We start from the raw sequence: 18,849 nt of genomic DNA on the forward strand, positions 1-18,849 counted from the left end.
CACAGAGTGAAAACTTCTTTCTATTAAGAGGATCAAGATGTAAATGTAAGTTACATAAAGAACAAAGCTCCTGCTGTTGCAGGGATTCTAGCATTAACTGCTCTGCTTCATCCAGACACAATCTCACTGGCAATGTTTTACTTACCTGCTGCTCAGGATTGCTAAGGCTTCAGGAAATATTCTTCAAATCATGTCTTTAAAAATCTGAGAATAATTTCTCTAATTGACCAGTAGCATGCTAGTTTTGTCAGAAATCTAAAACAATCTTAATAACAAAAACTCAATCATCTTCAGCTTTAAATCTTAGCATAAACTCATTTGCTGAATAAATGAAATAAACAATTTGAAATGAAATATTGGTCATTATTGTTACTTTATTAAATAACACGTCTACTGAGGTCAGGCTTGTCCAAAATCTGACCCTATGGTCAAATGCATCCTGTTTACAGATGTCAACTTACATGTCACTTAAATATTCAGTTCTTTCAGGCCTTCACAAAGTTTTTTTGTGATTGTTGTGGCAAAAAATGTCAAATGTCAAAATTTGTGATGTTTTTCTGCTTTTTTGCAGAAAAAAGTTGAATTGAATTTTAAACTCCTACCAATGAAGACACAAAAATATGTAATTTCTTTCTATGGAATCTGCACCCATGTTTCGACATGAAAGCTTTGTCTGAACGTGTGGAAAACTGTGTCTATCTATCTAATTGTGATGAACTCCTAGAGGCAGAAGGTGTAGAATCCATAAGTGGTAGTTTATTAAATCCACATCAGTAGGCAAAAATCTGAGTCAAAATAAACAGGCAGAGTAATCAAAAAATTTAGCAAAGACAGTCAGTGCAGAAACGGTACAAGGACACAAAACCACAGAGCAGAATCGAGAACAAACTCAGTAAGGGTCATACTTGTGAATTAATAGTAAATACAGTGGAAAGACTCGGTATGTCATGACTGTAAATAATACTTTGTGTAGAGCTTCTGAAAATGCTGGCTTAAGAAGTGCTAATGGCAGGAGATATTAGTCAAATCTGTGGTGTGGGGACATTTCGGATTTGTTGTTGACTATGATGCCGATAAAACAAAAACTTAAAGTCTTTCAGTTAACAACAAATTCATTACTTAATTTTGGATTTCCTCCGTAGGTGCAGAGAGTGTCTTCCTGATGAGTGGTTCTGTGGATACTGTGATGTCCTGCATCACAAAAAACAGCCTCTCCACAATAGGAATAGTGAGATTGATGGGTTTTTCAAAGCCATTTCTCCATCCACTCACAGCATCAGAAGTGAGGATGGCTATAGTACCCATGAACAAGGTATGATCTTATGAAACCCTGAGTGTTGCAGTTCATTTATACCTGCAGTTACAATAAATTTAGGTGATTTGTTGTCTTTGTTCTTGACAGCTTGCCTTTTGCCAACCGTGAAAGTGTCAGACTGCTCCTGTGGAGGCACTAACTTCATTATGTCACCATCTATACTCACTAGTATCTGTCTGTCTGTCCGCCTTTGTAATGATCCATTTAAATATGAATCAATATCAGAAATTTTAATTAAAGATCCTCACCAACTTCACACCAGTTTCTCTTGCCCGCAGTAAGGTGTCCATTTTATCCACCTACAAACGTACACACACACACACACACACACACACACACACACATGAGGACTGAGGGAGTAGTGGGTGGGGCTTTGTTTTCCAAATGACCAAAGCTAACATGTTAAAGATATTTACGAATCTGATATGAAACACTTGCCATGTTGCTTGAATGTATATTTCTTGACTGTGTGTGTGTGTGTGTGTGTGTGTACACTTACCTTGGCTTGCAAGTGCTCGGGATCACTAATCATGTTCATGATCTTGAAATTGTTTTCTCCTTGCACAAGCATCAGAGTGATTTGTTTTGCATCAGCAGGGTGGATTTCTGCTACCAGTGGAAGCAAGTAATCATCTGCAAAGAGAGAGAGAAAGTGTGTGAGGTGTGTGAAAGAGTGAGAGAGAACAGAAACAGAGGCATCTGATCAGGTAGCATGGGTGGTGGGGCTCAGACTCTCTATGAACTGATATCAAGTACTAAAAACAAATGCAGTTGAAAGCAGGAGTTTGTAGATGTTTTCAGTGGACATGTGATGGTAAAAGTGGAATAAAATGCTAAGCTGGAGAGCAGGAGTGTATACGAGCCGGATGTGTGTGTGTGTGTGTGTAACTCACAGGCCATCGTGATCTGGTCATCTAAATCTGCTGACTCCAACATATAGATCGTCAGCCTCTTCTGGGGTGGTGGAAATTTAGGTACATCCTGGGAACACAGGATATTATTATTATTATTATTATTATTATTATTATTATTATTAATAATAATAATAATATTACTACACAATATAATAATCACACAATCACACACATCTTTAGCATGTAATATTAAGCATGCAGAATATTGTTATTGTTGTGTGTGTGTGCTTTTTGTTGTGTTTTGGACCTGAAGTGGAGCCGGAACTCTGATTTCTGAGACAGCTTCCAGAGTTTCCTCTGGGGCAGCTGTCTCAGTAGCTTCCACTGGTGCAGTTGCTTCTACTGCTTCCACCCTGTCATCTGAGGCCACTGTCTTCATAGCTTCCACAGATCCCTCTGAGGCAGCTGTCTCAACAGATTCCTCAGAGTTCTCTGGGCCAGCAGTTTCAACAGCTTCCACATTGTTTACTGGGGCAGGGGATCCAGCGGCTTGGACCATCTGTGAGGCAGCAGTGTAGACAATCTGGCTGATGTCCTCTGAGGCAGATGCCTTGGTGCTTTGGACAGTGTCCTTTGTGCAAGGTGTCTTAAGGGTGCTCCTTTCAAACCAGGGAGGCAGCACTGGTTGGCGCAGTTTTGGTGGTACGTTGTACAGTAATGGTGGGGCTCTACGCAGGCACTTTCTGTGGATGGTGTGGTCAATCTTCTTGATAAATTTGCGTGCCTCGACCTTGGGCTCCTCGGCCCTGCGCGCCTCCACCTTGGGCTCCTCGGCCCTGCACACCTCCACCTTGGGCTCCTCCCAAGACCTGAAGTACTCGATGGTGCTGTAACACAACAGAGAAGCTGCACTTAGAATCTAAACCCTGCTGTTAAAAGTTATGTCCTCGACAGCAAAATTACCACCAGATGTTGACTGAAATACCCTCATAAGACCAAACAAATCTCTGTTTCGACAATATAAAGAGTTCAATGCAATTAGTTTAAAAAGGAATGTAAAAAATCCTGACATTTGAACCCTGGCTGGTAAAAAGAGACTAATTTACATGTGACTTACACTTGGCGGTCGTTCAGGAGTTTTCCGTTCAGCCGTTCCGCCGCCTCCGCTGACTCGTACTGAACGTACCCATAACCTTTTGATTCCACAACCTGCAGGAGAAACACAGTGTGTCAACACACAACAACACACTAATCATGAAACACAGATATTCAGCTATTCAGATATATATATTCATATATAACAGCTCAAAGCTCGAACCTTGCATGACACGATCCTCCCGAACACAGAGAAAGTGTCAAACAGGGAGGTGCAGTCAATGGACCAATCAAGGTTCCTGATGAATATGTTCCCTCCCTTGATGGGCTTGGCGGTGGGTTCCCAGTTTGACCACATGACACGCATGGGTCTCTCCAGGAGGAGTTCAAAATTGAACATATCGATGGCTCTCTCAGCTGAGGGAACAGAAATAAACCATTCATTTTTAATTAAAGTCTATTATAGTCTATATATAACTCATCCAAATATCTTTTCATATCTTTTTAGTACCATTTAAAACATGACCATATCCATATAGTAAAACTATAAAATACTACAGAAGTTACACATGTAGCCTTAAATCTGCTGCAAAAACAGGTAAGAAACAGTGTAGAAAAAAGAAAAGGTTTGTTTTACCGTCATCTCGATAGCGAAAGTTGACGTACGCGTATCCGAGAGGAGAGCCGGTCTTCCTGTCCCTGCAAATGTGGACAGATTGGACGTGTCCTGCAGGTCTAAATCTATTAGAAAGTATCACCTCTGATACTTCAGGGTGAAGATCTTTCACAAACAGTGCAGCCATTGTATAAAACAGTTAAAAGTGGTGAAATGCTGCTAAACGCTGTAAAATACTGCTAAATGGTGTAAAATCGCTGCTACACAAGGGGCACTGTTTCTCTGTCGATAGCTAAAGGTGGTCTGAGGATGGTTGCTATGTACGTCGTCAGGTGATGTTCTGAACAGAATTCAGAATTCTACATGATGCCAATTGGTCACATGACCTCATGACATCATGTAAGCAGTTAACATTAAACAGTTAAGTTCCAAACCCCAATAATGAATCCAATTCAAAATGGCTTTTAATATTAATATAGAAACACTGTATAGGCCTGGACAGGAAAGAGGCTGAGCTGCAATTAATCCCCAAAAAACATTCACTGACTATATTTTCAATGCATAGATATTAACCTAACGTAAACACTACTCTTTCAAGCTGCATTTAAACTGCATTTTGGAAGGTCAAACTCCAGGACACTATTGCAGGTCACTATATGGAGAAAAATCTGAAATGTTTTCTTAAAAAAACATCATTTCTTTAATGAAGAAAGAAAGACATGAACATCTTGGATGACCAGGGGGTGAGGAAATTATCAGTAGATTTTTGTTCTGGAAGTGAACTTCTCCTTTAAAGGATCTGCTGCTAACATCTTGGTGCCAGATACCACAGCACACCTTCAGGGATCTAGTAGAGTCCATGCCTTGACAGGTCAGGGCTGTTTTGGCAGCAAAAGGATGACCAAAACAATATTAGGCAGGTGGTCATAATGTTATGGGTAATTGGTGTAGAATTTTTTACTAATTAATGAACATCTTTTGTTGTTGAGTTGCATCCAATATCGTGGAACATCACCGAAGCAAATTATCCACATTATTCCAGTTATAAAGGATCATGATCTCACCAAACTCTTGATTTTTTGCTCTTAAAGTTTTAGACCAAAATCTAAAACGTATCCTGTTACTGAAAATAACACAAACAAACCTTATTAGAAAAACACTAAAACTGGAGACTCCTTCCAAATATATTACACATTTCCTCATGAAAAGCTTCAACATATCACCAGCCACACCCTTTTTATTAACGAATGAATCTGACCAATCAGAATCAAGCATTTACAACATTACTATAGGATACTGTAGCTCTGGAACAAAGCTGCACTTTTTATCCGTCACACACAGTTTACACAGATAGACTGTATTATCTGTAATGATGCTATAATTATCACATCAGCCAAATCAGGGTTCTCATACCCACCACATAAAGATCTTTTTCTCTGTCTCTCTCTCAGTATGTTTTAAGTACGTCAGGAGGAACAGTTTCAAATGCCAGTTGATCAGTTTTATATTTGGTCAGGCAAAAATGGCGATATACCTGTGTTTGCACAAAACACAGACTGATGCAAAGAGAATTTTCCTCAGACTTGTTAAATCAAGAATTTTAATTGATTTTAATTTCTACAGAAAGATGAATGATGTGAAGATGTTTGAGACAGTGTGGTGTCATGCTAATGCTCTGTGCTCTGTAGCAGAAGAGAAACCCTGCTTTGCACCAGAGCTAAACTAAATCCACCATTCACTGATGTGTCTTAACTTAATTTATTGAAATATTTTAAAATGTATTTATTGAATTACTGAGTCACCCTGATTTTACCACATATTATGTGACTTATGTGTAAATAAAAGGATTGTAAAAGTCAAAGTCTCTCTCTTTCTCTCTCTCTGTCTCTCATGGATAAGGACACCAGAAGAAGAAGAAACAGCAGCAACAAATAAATGACATTGTCCCCTATTCAGGGCTGACCACAGTTTAAAAACCCGTACTATGACGTCCTTCAGTTTTCGTGACACGGGTAAAGAAAATAATTGCTCAGTTCGATTCTGTGTATAATGACCCACAGGCATCGGGCAGTGATTATATATTTATACAAAAGCTGTACTTTTGTAATAAAAAGCATTTTTATTATTATATGTATGTTATATTTCTATAATGTATATTTTTAGCCTTTATATATTTTTATTTTACTCCTGCTTGGTCAAATCGTGGTCGTCATGGTTATGTTCAGAGTTGTCCACTAGAGGGCAGCAGAGATTTTGTTCCCCCCCCCCCCCCCACCATATATACACAGGTGTATTTGAATAAATTAGAATATCATCGAAAAGTTGCTTTATTTCAGTAATTCAATTCAACAAGTGAAACTCTATAGTATATAGATTCATTACACACAGACTGATATATTTTTTATATATTTTAAGTGTTTAATTTTTTTTAATTTTGATGATTATGGCTTGCATCTAATGAAAACCCAAAATTCAGAATACTAGAATATTACACCAATAAAAAGCTAATTAAAAAAATGATTTTCAACACAGAAATGTTGGACTACTGAAAAGTATGAACATGTACAGCACTCAATACTTGGTCGGAGTTCCCTTTGCATGAATTACTGCAGCAATGCGGCGTGGCATGGAGACGGTCAGTCTGTGGCACTGCTGAGGTGTTATGGAAGCCCAGGTTACTCTGATAGCGTCCTTCAGCTCTTCTGCGTTGTTGGGTCTGGTGTCTCGCATCTTCCTCTTCACAGTACCCCACTGATTCTCTATGGGATTTCTATGGGATTTCACAGGGTTTGCTGGCCAATCAAGCACATGGACACCATGGTCCTTAAACCAGATATTAGTACTTTTGGCAGTGTGGGCAGGTGCCAAGTCCTGCTGGAAAATGAAATCAGCATCTCCATAAAGCTGGTCAGCAGAATGAAGCATGAAGTGCTCTAAAACCTCCTGGTAGATGACTGTGGACCTGATAAAACACAGTGGACCAACACCAGCAGATGATACGGCTCCCCAAACCACTCCCCAAACTTTACCCTGGACCTCAAGCAACTTTGGATTTTTTGCCTCTCCTCTCTTCCTTCAAACTCTGGGATCTTGATTTCCAAATGAAATGGAAAATTTATTTTCATCTGAAAAGAGGACTTTGGCCCACAGAGCAACAGTCCAGTCCTTTTTGTCCTTAGCCCAGGTAAGACACCTCTGATATCGTCTCTGGTTCAGGACTGGCTTGACACAAGGAATGCGACTGACTCCAGCTGCAGTCCACTCCTTGTGAATCTCCCCCAGATTCTTGAAGGGGCTTCGTTTCACAATCCTCTCAAGGCTGCGGTTATCCCTGTTGTTTCTGCACCTTTTCTATCACACTTTCTTTCCATTCAAATTTCATTAACGTGCTTGGACACAGCACTCTGTGAACATCCAGCTTCTTCAGCAATGACCTTTTGTGTCTTACCCTCCATGTGCAGGGTCTCAATGACCGTCTTCTGGATGTCTGTCAAGTCAGCAGTCTTCCCCATGACTGTGTAGCCTACTGGACCAGACTGAGAGACATTTAAAGGCTCAGGAAACCTTTGCAGGTATTTTAAGTTAATTAGCTGATTAGAGTGCGACACCATGAGTCTCCAATATTGAACTTTTTCACAATATTTAAATTTTCTGAGATACTGAAGTTTGGGTTTTCATTAGCTGTAAGCCATAATCGTCCAAATTAAAAGAAATAAACACTTGAGATATATCAGTCTGTGTGTAATGGCTCTATATAATACAGCAGTTTCACTTGTTAAATTGAATTACTGAAATAAATCAACTTTGCACCTGTATATATATATATATATATATATATATATATATATATATATATATATATATATATATATATATATATATATATATATATATATATATAAAGCCTTTAGATATTTTTATTTTACTCTAATTGGTCATGCTTGGTCAAATCATGGTGGTCATGGTTAGAATTGGATCATTATAATTACTCCCTCATCATCATCATCATCATCAGTGGTGAGGAAGACGAGGAGAGAGAACACGTGCTATGTACAATCGAGGAAAACACGTGAGCTTCCTCCAGCAGTGTGTATGTTCACATGTGAGCAGTGTAACACTTCAGTTCAGGTTCGTGATGCGGTGTGTCGTACCGAGACGCAGAGGTTCCACTCCTGAGAGAACTTGCTGTCGGGGAAGTCATCCTGCAGCGTGAGCTCGGACCGAAAGGCGTCTCGATACTGACGGAAAGTCAGAGAACTCAACAGGTGAATCTGTCTGTGGGAAAAACGAGACTTCACACACTTTTCCAAGAGCTCAAGAACGTCCTGCAATAAACAAACAGGAAAAAAATACAGAGATTTTATAAACATGCGGCGTTTTTTGGTGACAGGTATATTAAGTGTGTGTGTGTGTGTGTGTGTGTGTGTGTGTACATACTAGTCTGCAGGTGAGTCCCACCACAGCTACAGGAGCCTGAGCAGACTGAGAAACATCCAGCAGGTTGTACAGCAGCGTCTGGTTCTTATGATGAGCAAACAGATCAAACTCTTCCAGGATGAAGAACACTGGCTGACTGCTGCTTTTATCACCTGCAGACAGACAGACAGGGAGGAAGACAGCCAGGTAGACAGGCAGATAGACGGGCAGTCAGATAGGCAAGCATGTGGGCAGGCAGGTAGGCAGAGAGGTAGGCAGGCAGACAAACAGAGAAACAGACAGATAGGCAGGCAGACAGACAGGTGCACAGACAGGCAGGCAGGCAAGAAGACAGACAAACAGGTAGGTAGGTAGGCAGGCAGACAGACAGGTGCACAGACAGGCAGGCAGGGAGGCAGGCAGGAAGACAGGCAGGCAAGAAGGCAGACAGGCAGGAAGAAAGAAAGGAAGGAAGACAGGCAGGAAGACAGGCAAACAGGTAATGGCAGACAGACAGACAGGCAGGAAGATAGACAGACAGGTAGGCAGACAGACAGAAAGACAGACAGGTAGGCAGACAGACAGGAAGACAGGCAGGCAGACAGACAGGAAGGCAGGCAGGAAGACAGACAGAAAGACAGACAGGCAGGTGCATAGACAGGCAGACAGGAAGACAGACAGACAAACAGGTAGGCAGGCAGGAAGACAGACAGGAAGAAAGACAGGTAGGTAGGTAGGTAGGCAGACAGACAGACAGACAGGTGCACAGACAGACAGGCAGGCAAGAAGACAGACAGACAGGTAGGTAGGCAGGCAGGCTGACAGACAGACAGACTGGGTTATCAGTTACAGTAATATCACTCCCAAGTTTCTCTCACATTCACTTCTTTTGAATCATGTGATGTTGCCGCTCCTGTAACGTCCCAGCTGTATACACGACTCGAGAATTCCAGGAATACTGGAACACACTCACCAACACTTTGTCTCCTACGACGTTCTCCAGTTGAAGCTGGCGTGTGATCTCTCTCAGAGCGATCCGGTCGTCCATCTGCAGCAGACCTGCACGAGACACGCGGCCATGAACGGAGCCGTGACTTAAACCAGCAGCCTCTTTTAAACACACGCTCTTTTACACAACACTCACTGCTCAGGTGAACCTGCAGGACATTCATCTTCACCTCCTGCAAGTCCAGCAGCTCTCTCAGAGCACAACGTAGCAGCTACACACACACACACACACACACAACAGCTTAGTGTAAAGTACATGTGTGTATCCTAACCTAATAGAAGTAGCACACAGACAGCTTCGTACCATGGTTTTAACAGATCCACATGGACCGATGATATGCAAAGAGTTACTCTCACCGTGAACCGCTGTCCTCCTTAACAGCTCCAACAGGTGCCTAAAACACACACACACACAGAATACATCATACACACACACACACACACACACACAGAATACATCATACACACACACACACACACACACACACACACAGAATACATCATACACACACACACACACAGAATACATCAAGCACACACACACACACACACAAAGAATACATCATACACACACACACACACACACACAGAATACATCATACACCTTTACAAAATATAGGTCTTAGCAGACACCTCATATAAAGAGTGCATTCTGTTCTAAAAACCCACTTGTACTTCGATTCCAAGCCCATGGGTTTACCCTCAGCACTCTCTGGACCTTCAGACATCAGAAGAACAATTTTAAAACAAAGATTAGCATGCAGAGTGCAGACGACAGCGGATAGTACTTTAAAATCGATGTTTTTACAGCATACTCCAGCACTTCCTCTACAAACATTTACACACATATCTGGGTGATTCTCACGAAATCTTGGTTTTAAAAATTTCAAACATGAAAATTTTAAAAATGCTTAAATTAACTTTTTTTTTTTTAGACATTAGCAACAAAGTCTGGAGTGTTTGTGAACATTAATTTAAAAACTTTTACTTACCATTTAACACCTTTTTGAACATAATTTCCAAAATAAGTCCTAAAAAATCTCATTACTGCAACACTGTGAAAACATTAACACTGATAGAAAAGCAAATACATTTTCACAGTTTTAAAAATGGATTATTAATAGTCATGCACAGTTACTTCAAGTTCTGAAATAATATTTATTTTTAATTTAACAGTTTTTTAAATTTTGACTGATTTCTCTCATTACTGCAACACCGTCCACAATTTACAAATATTTTTTCTTTATATTTTGAAGAAACCTGACATTTTTTCAGAATGACGTGACAAACCTGAGAGAACATCATTTTAAGATTCTGCACATGCATTTAAAATCAAAGTACTATATCTCTATTAATTAAATTAACATCTAATAATCATGAGTTTCAGTAATGATATATAGGTTTCAGTAATGAGGTTAATTATTTGGGTAATGATAATAAGTATACTAGTCTGAGATTTATACTGAGCCTTGTATACTTTTTCTTATACCTTGTATAAGAAAAACATTAAAACAGGAATAAACAGGACAACATTTCAACGTTTACCTAAAAAACATGAAGCATTTTACCATGGCACTAAAAAATAACTGACCACTGTCTTTTTTTCTTTTCATGTTGCTTCTTAGTCAGCTCTTCAGTTTTCTTTATTTTTCCAGTTTGTTTTCGTTTTTGATTCCTGGAAGCGGAAAGAAAGCATTACATTAAATTAGTCTCATAACATGGGGAAAAACATTTTATGTATACATCATCATATAGTATAGACTTGATGCTTACTCTGTGTGTGTGTGTGTGTGTGTGTGTGTGTGAGAGTGTGTGTGTGTGTGTGTGTTCTATACTGGGCCTGAAGTTGTGGGGTGGGGTAGAGCTTAATTTTAGTCTTTGAAATGAATTGAAAAGTAAAGTAAAAAAGAAAATAAAAAAAACAAACAAATTACTAACAGAAGAACAAATAACTGTTTATTTATTATGTAATTAAATTACTAAATTATAACAAAATTGTGCAGCAAATTTATTAGGCTGCTGTCACTTTAAGAATCACACGACCTCCATGCTTTAGTGTGGCGGGAATTTCCCCCAGTATGAACAGTCCACTCAGTCCAGCACCAAAGTCCTGTTATAGTAGTGGCTAAAGGGTTGTGTGTGTGTGTGTGTGTGTGTGTGTGTACTCTCATGTACATTTCCTAACACTGTAGGGTGTTTATTGCTAATTACACCTGCTGTAACATCTCCAAACCTAACCTCTCTCTCTCTCTCCTAACCTCCCTCTTCTGTACTCCTCCAGCAGTTCTGGGTTTCTGTAGAATTTTTCCCTGAACTTTGTCACCCTAACCTTTACTAAAGCTTTTTTTCACACTTGCTGATTGTCTACAATGAAACAAATCATAAAGCAAAATATCAACATTTAGGAAATTTGAAATTAATATTAAATTCATAAGAGATATTTAAAGTTCTCTTTACCACAACTGCCCTTAAATGGTTGCGGGGTTGCAGAGGATGAGGTGCCTCAAGATGTTTTGCTAACAATAGAGAAGCCATGATGGTTTTACTCATTATATATATATATATATATATATATATATATATATATATATATACATATATATATATATATATATATATATATATGAGAGAGAGAGAGAGAGAGAGAGATATAGAGATATATATATATACACTATATTGCCAAAAGTATTCGCTCACCCATCCAAATAATCAGAATCAGGTGTTCCAATCACTTCCATGGCCACAGGTGTATAAAATCAAGCACCTAGGCATGCAGACTGTTTTTACAAACATTTGTGAAAGAATGGGTCGCTCTCAGGAGCTCAGTGAATTCCAGCGTGGAACTGTGATAGGATGCCACCTGTGCAACAAATCCAGTCGTGAAATTTCCTCGCTCCTAAATATTCCACAGTCAACTGTCAGCTGTATTATAAGAACGTGGAAGTGTTTGGGAAGGACAGCAACTCAGCCACGAAGTGGTAGGCTACGTAAACTGACGGAGCGGGGTCAGAGGATGCTGAGGCACATAGTGCGAAGAGGTTGCCAACTTTCTGCAGTCAATCGCTACAGACCTCCAAACTTCATGTGGCCTTCAGATTAGCTCAAGAACAGTGCGCAGAGAGCTTCATGGAATGGGTTTCCATGGCCGAGCAGCTGCATCCAAGCCATACATCACTAAGTGCAATGAAAAGCGTCGGATGCAGTGGTGTAAAGCACGCCGCCACTGGACTCTAGCGCAGTGGAGACGCGTTCTCTGGAGTGACGAATCGCGCTTCTCCATCTGGCAATCTGATGGACGAGTCTGGGTTTGGCGGTTGCCAGGAGAACGGTACTTGTCTGACTGCATTGTGCCAAGTGTAAAGTTTGGTGGAGGGGGGATTATGGTGTGGGGTTGTTTCTCAGGAGCTGGGCTTGGCCCCTTAGTTCCAGTGAAAGGAACTCTGAATGCTTCAGCATACCAAGACATTTTGGACAATTCCATGCTCCCAACTTTGTGGGAACAGTTTGGAGCTGGCCCCTTCCTCTTCCAACATGACTGTGCACCAGTGCACAAAGCAAGGTCCATAAAGACATGGATGACAGAGTCTGGTGTGGATGAACTTGACTGGCCTGCACAGAGTCCTGACCTCAACCCGATAGAACACCTTTGGGATGAATTAGAGCGGAGACTGAGAGCCAGGCCTTCTCGTCCAACATCAGTGTGTGACCTCACAAATGCGCTTCTGGAAGAATGGTCAAAAATTCCCATAAACACACTCCTAAACCTTGTGGACAGCCTTCCCAGAAGAGCTGAAGCTGTTATAGCTGCAAAGGGTGGACCGACGTCATATTGAACCCTATGGATTAGGAATGGGATGTCACTTAAGTTCATATGCGAGTCAAGGCAGGTGAGCGAATACTTTTGGCAATATAGTGTGTATATATATATATATATATATATATATATATATATATATATATATATATATATATATATATATATATATATATATATATATAGAGAGAGAGAGAGAGAGAGAGAGAGAGAGAGAGAGAGAGAGAGAGAGAGAGAGAGAGAGAGAATTTATTTTTTTAAATTCACGATTGGCATGGATATGGAACAGGATAATACATGAGACCATTCAGCAACGAATCTTTATAATCTTTATAATTGTGCTACCACCGTTTTGTCACAGCGGCGAGAGACTGCTGGTTTTGTTCCGGAAATTATTCATTTACTAATTAAGCACTGAGCGGGAACATGCACTAGGAGAATATTAAGAACAAAAGGCCACCCTGGCAGCGGTGGGATTTGAACCCACACCTCCAAAGAGTTGAAATGTGGATTGGCTGTCCATATCCTCCACCTCCTGTTGAAGTGGCTTGTTCATATGAACTTACAGCATGTGTGTCCAACCAGCATGGGAATGCAGCCCAAGGTTGTGAAACACTTATGCCAAGTTCACACTGCACGATTTTCAAAGTAGTCGGATCACTGTTGTTTTCACGCTGCACGACTGTCTGGGGGAGCATTCAGTTGCCGCTGTGTGGCACATAGCAGTAAAGAGGAAGCACACGGACGACAAGGGTGGGACTGGAACCCACACATGCAGAGCACAACGGATTAGCAGTCCATCGCCTTAACCTCTCAGCCACCTCGTTAGGTGGCAGCGCTTCCAAGGAGCCTTGTCAAAAGCAGGGGTTTTCTAATGGCATGCAGGCTAGGAGGCTACCTTTCAATGATTTGTAGGCAGGTATTGAGGCATGCGGTCACGTAAACTGAAGGGTGCAGGCTAAGCATTCAACGAGAACCTAAGAGTTCTGTAGCATCCTAGTTTTTTTGCTCTCGTCTCAGACCAGGGGGCTTTCACACCTTTATCCTGCACTATTTCCACGTTTTGCTGTTTTCAAGTCTGAGGCATAAGTTGCAGAACTGCGCTGGTTGACTACACTGCCTCCAGCTGCCGAAACCCGGGATTGAACCAGGGACCTTTAGATCTTCAGTCTAACGCTCTCCCAACTGAGCTATTTCGGCACCTCTGCCAGGGCTCTCCCGTACGTGTGAGTGATCAGGTTTTTGTCGGCACGACTGCGCACCACGTCCAGACCGGAGAGGCAAACTTCTTTTGAAAGCGGTAGAGCTTTTTCCTTAAGGGCATAGACAGAAGGCATGGTTGCCTTACACCACTCAAATCCCACGCTACCTGAGGGCGCCGGTGGGGTTACGCGTGCGTGGTAAGAAGTTGACCGAGTCATTCGGCCAGACAAGGAGGAAGCCTGGCACGGGCACTACAAATGGTCTGCCGTGTGACTAACACGCCTTCCACTTCACCAGCTCTACAGGAGACATCTAACCGTTCCAAAGGAAGGAGGGAGCTCGGCCTTGGCTCACGGCAGGTCACTGACCTTGAATGGTCTCGGCTTAAGGCCCCGTGGTCAACCGCCACCCCTGTAGCCATGGGCGGAAGGAACGCTTCTGCTTAAAGAAGAATAAGAAATGTGTTTGAATCCACATTTTCTAAAGGTGACTATATTATTATTACTATTATTTTTAAAATTATTTTTAACCAGTCTGCTCTGATAAAAATATTCAGCCTGATCTACCTAATAAAAATAATTATGTAGTTCAAGTAAGACTAGTCTTTGTATTTATTACTTAATTTTCTATATGTAAGAAATACTTCTTGCTCTGTCAATGATATCTACATTGATAATATTTTTCCTAGCTTTTCTAACACAAAAATTCCCCCTTCCATTCATGTTTTTAGATATTTTCAGTTCCAAAACTTTGTTAAAAACTCATTTCCCAACTTTTCGAATCTTCCACAAAAATCCCATCTAGATCAAATTCTTGAAGTACTTTCAGATAAAGGTTGTTTCCAACACATTAACATATATTTTGCACTTTTTTTTAAATATTTGGTATTATAAATCTCATTTATATAAAATTATACCTCATTTTTGAGTACTTTTTACAGCTGGTCAAATTGACCCGAAGTTAACAGGAGGGTTAAATGATTGGAGTTTGCCAAATACTTTGATTTAACTGTTTTTAGAGAAACAATAATCAGAAAGAAGACATTCTTAAAAAAGAGAGATTTGATTTGAAACCTGAACTGTTATCAGGACCATGCTGAACACCTTCTGACCAATCCAAATCAAGTATAAATTTTAATGTCAATACTGCACATAATTATCAAATAAAAGTCTATCCAGATGTTATGCAAAAGTCTGTAATAATGTTTCTCTTAAGTGTTTTAATTAAAATCCATATTTTGGTGTAATTTATACACATTGATTTGTCCATTATGACTTTTGGACGCTTTATTATGTCCATTTTATAATGAAAAAGGAATATAAACTGATATCTACTGGTTTCCTGTCAGGGTTGTGGACTGTTTTCTGGCCACTAGAGACCCCCACTGCCTTTTTGTTGGTGTCCAGTCTCTGTCATTATGTCTAATAGGTGTCCCCTGTGCTTTGTTTAGGTTTGTGTATTTAAGTCACAGGGACCTTCAAAGATGATGAAAATACTCAGATCTGTGCCTCAGCAGAATCTTGCCTCTTAGGGCTACAAGCTATGACGTGTTTTTGCTATGACTGTTAATGATGTTTTAGAAAAATCTCAAGTGTGATCAGTGGAAATCACATGTACCTAAGCTATATTTTTAGCACCACATGTTTAGCTTGGTTTATCACCAGTCTTCTATCATGTCTTCTTTTACATTTAGTTCAATCTACAAGCAACAACAACACTTTATTCACCTTCAGAGTTTAAGATACTGGGAACAGGAAAGTCACTCACACAACACATCATATCACACCTCATATCAACCATATAGCTTGTAGGCAACCAGTTTAAAAAAATAGTAAACATTTTGCATTTAGGTCTATAAAAATTAAAATGGATCAGTTGGTCATAACCCTATTTGTCTTTATATACAATTGTCCTGATGTGAAGGAAAACTCACACGAACCAGTGAGTTAAATGCTTAGCTAGCCAGGCTGCAAATATAAACATGCAAAATAATAAGACACAGACCGCACAACATTTCAGTCACAACCTTACAAGGAGCATATTCTCAGCAGCTACTAATGAACTAATAGAGGTGTAGATGACATTTATAGGTACTGATATTCATACCTCTGGAGGAAACAAGGCACTGCTCATCATCTGGCCGGTTGTAACCCCTAATAACACAGTGGGATGTTTGTACATAGCAGGGACTGGGAGGAGGAATGAAGAGAAATGTGAAACAGTTACAAAACATATACTTATAAGTTACACTCATACAGTATGTGAAAAACTATACTTTTTGTTATGGTGTTTTTTGGAGAATTTATTTAATTTCAGAATAAGGGTGTAACCTATCAAAAAAACAAGGAAACGAACGGTTTTGAATACTTTCTGTAATATATCAATGTCCCATTTTATATACATATTACAGATGCAGCTCCACAATACATGTTTTTTCCCATTCAAGATCGGATGCTTCCCAGATGGGGAGAGTAAGCATGTGATTTGTGTGGAGTTCTTTTCACATTTCTCCTTTCTCTCTTCTGTCTTCACAGTAACCTTTGTACTCATTCACTCTAACACTAATTTAGGGACACAAATAGCAGAGACCATGGATATGACTAAGCAAGCCTATTATGTCAAACCATAATAAAACAACTCACCTTGAAGAAGCCTGTTTGAAGTTACATTACCCTCCATTAGAATTTAGCTTGCATTTAGAAGGATGTACTGTTATGGCTAGCTCGGCAGTGAGAGACCTGGGTGTAATATTAGACAGCAACTTGTCCTTTGAAAATCATATTTCCACTATTACTAAAACAGCCTTCCACCTTAGAAATATTGCCAAGCTTAGGAACATTTTATCTGTATCTGATGCAGAAAAGCTAGTTCATGCATTCATGACCTCCAGACTGGACTATTGTAATGCATTACTAGGTGGTTGTCCTGCATCTTCAATAAACAAGTTTGAAGAATGCAGCTGCCAGAGTTCTTACCAGATCAAAAAAATATGATCATAAAACCCCAATATTATTATCCCTGCACTGGCTACCTGTTAAGTCTAGAATTGATTACAAACTAGCACTACTTACATACAAGGCTCTAAATGGTTTAGCTCCCACGTATCTAACCAGTCTTCTGACATGCTACAATCCACCACGCTCTTCAAGATCACAAAACTCTGGACTTCTGGTAGTTCCCAGAATATTAAAGTCTACAAAAGAAGGTAGAGCGTTTTCGTATTCAGCTCCCAAATTTTGGAGTAGTCTTCCTGACAGTGTTTGGGGCTCAGACACATTCTCCCAATTTAAAAGTAGATTAAAGACATATCTCTTTAGCCTGGCATACACATAACACACCCAGTAACCTTGTACTCCAGTACATCTGATCAAATGCACATTATCATCTAGTCCTGCTAATATTACGAATGCTAATTCCTTTCCACCTGTTCCTTTTTTTACCCATCCCGAGGCATCTGGAGATTGTGCCAGCTCCAGTAGACAGAGGCCAACCCTGCGAGGATCCTGAACCTCAGCTGGATTCTGCTTCGTGAGGATTTGGGTATATCAAAGCAACGCTGCCAGCCCTATGTGGACTTTGAGGACGACAACAACCTCCTAATTAATACACACTAACATTCTACATCACACTGTAGACTGTACATAACTGCAGAAAGGACATTGTTCATATCACACTCTTCGGTGCTTAGAATAATTTATAATCACACTCTCCGGTGTCACCCAAATGAAGATGGGTTCCCTTTAGAGTCTGGTTCCTCCCAAGGTTTCTTCCTCATACCATCTAAGGGAGTTTTTCCTTGCCACATGTCTCCACAGTCTTACTCACTAGGGATGATTTTGTCTAACATCTAGGACTTTTTACACTATGTTTTTTGTTTCTTATGTTCTGTAAATCTGCTTTGAGACAATGTTCATTGTTAAAAGTGCTATACAAAAAAAAATTTAATTGAATTGAACTGAATAGAATATGAACGCAGCCAGTCCATGATTTGTACCACTCAAAGGACACATTCATGAAGATTATGAAGAAGGGAAGCATCTTCCCTTCTAGCTGGTCACCAGATTTCCATGTAAGCCAGTCCTTTGCATGCAATGTTTTGACTTTGGCTCCCAGACAGTGTGGTGTAAATATATAATGGCCTTTTTTCTTGTCAAATAAGGATGTGGAGACACACTGGTGGATCAGAGAAATATAATATCTGCATTGTATTATTTATTTATTTATTTGATCTGTTTTGAAGCAGTATTATAACAAGTGATAAATTATAGAACCATTAATTGAAATAATTATTCATCCCTTACTTGTGAATCAAGCACGTGACTTAAATACACAAACCTAAACAAAGCACAGGTGACACCTATTAGACATAATGACAGAGACTGGAAACCAACAAAAAGGCAGTGGGGGTCTCTAGTGGCCAGAAAACAGTCCACAACCCTAACAGGAAACCAGTAGATACACTATATTGCCAAAAGTATTCGCTCACCTGCCTTGACTCGCATATGAACTTAAGTGACATCCCATTCCT

General features: G+C 40.0%; 1 protein-coding gene and 1 non-coding gene across 2 annotated transcripts; both read right to left on the reverse strand.

The window, feature by feature from the left end:
• Nucleotides 1-7,906: 7,906 nt before the first annotated feature.
• On the reverse strand, nucleotides 7,907-14,455 carry LOC131349727 (origin recognition complex subunit 4-like). The gene is made up of 5 exons (XM_058385302.1): nucleotides 14,321-14,455; nucleotides 9,441-9,516; nucleotides 9,270-9,355; nucleotides 8,318-8,512; nucleotides 7,907-8,205 (listed from the first exon to the last, which is right to left on the reverse strand). The coding sequence occupies exons 1-5, from the start codon at nucleotides 14,453-14,455 to the stop codon at nucleotides 8,005-8,007; spliced, it is 693 nt and encodes a 230-aa protein (XP_058241285.1). The 3' UTR covers nucleotides 7,907-8,004.
• On the reverse strand, nucleotides 14,246-14,318 carry trnaf-gaa (transfer RNA phenylalanine (anticodon GAA)). The gene has a single exon. It is a non-coding gene; the product is annotated as a tRNA-Phe (tRNA).
• Nucleotides 14,456-18,849: the final 4,394 nt, after the last annotated feature.

This window comes from Hemibagrus wyckioides, unplaced genomic scaffold (genome assembly GCF_019097595.1).
Source record: "Hemibagrus wyckioides isolate EC202008001 unplaced genomic scaffold, SWU_Hwy_1.0 Contig10, whole genome shotgun sequence".
NCBI lineage: Eukaryota > Metazoa > Chordata > Actinopteri > Siluriformes > Bagridae > Hemibagrus > Hemibagrus wyckioides.

Excerpts from the sequence above, each read along its gene's own strand:
- LOC131349727 (XM_058385302.1), bottom strand. The coding sequence starts at position 14,455 with ATGCCTTCTGTCTATGCCCTTAAGGAAAAAGCTCTACCGCTTTCAAAA. Across the intron at positions 8,513-9,269 it reads TCGTAGGAGACAAAGTGTTG|CCTGTCTACCTGGCTGTCTT; the intron begins GTGAGTGTGTTC and ends CCCGTCTATCTG. Across the intron at positions 8,206-8,317 it reads TGGGACTCACCTGCAGACTA|GACGTTCTTGAGCTCTTGGA; the intron begins GTATGTACACAC and ends TGTTTATTGCAG.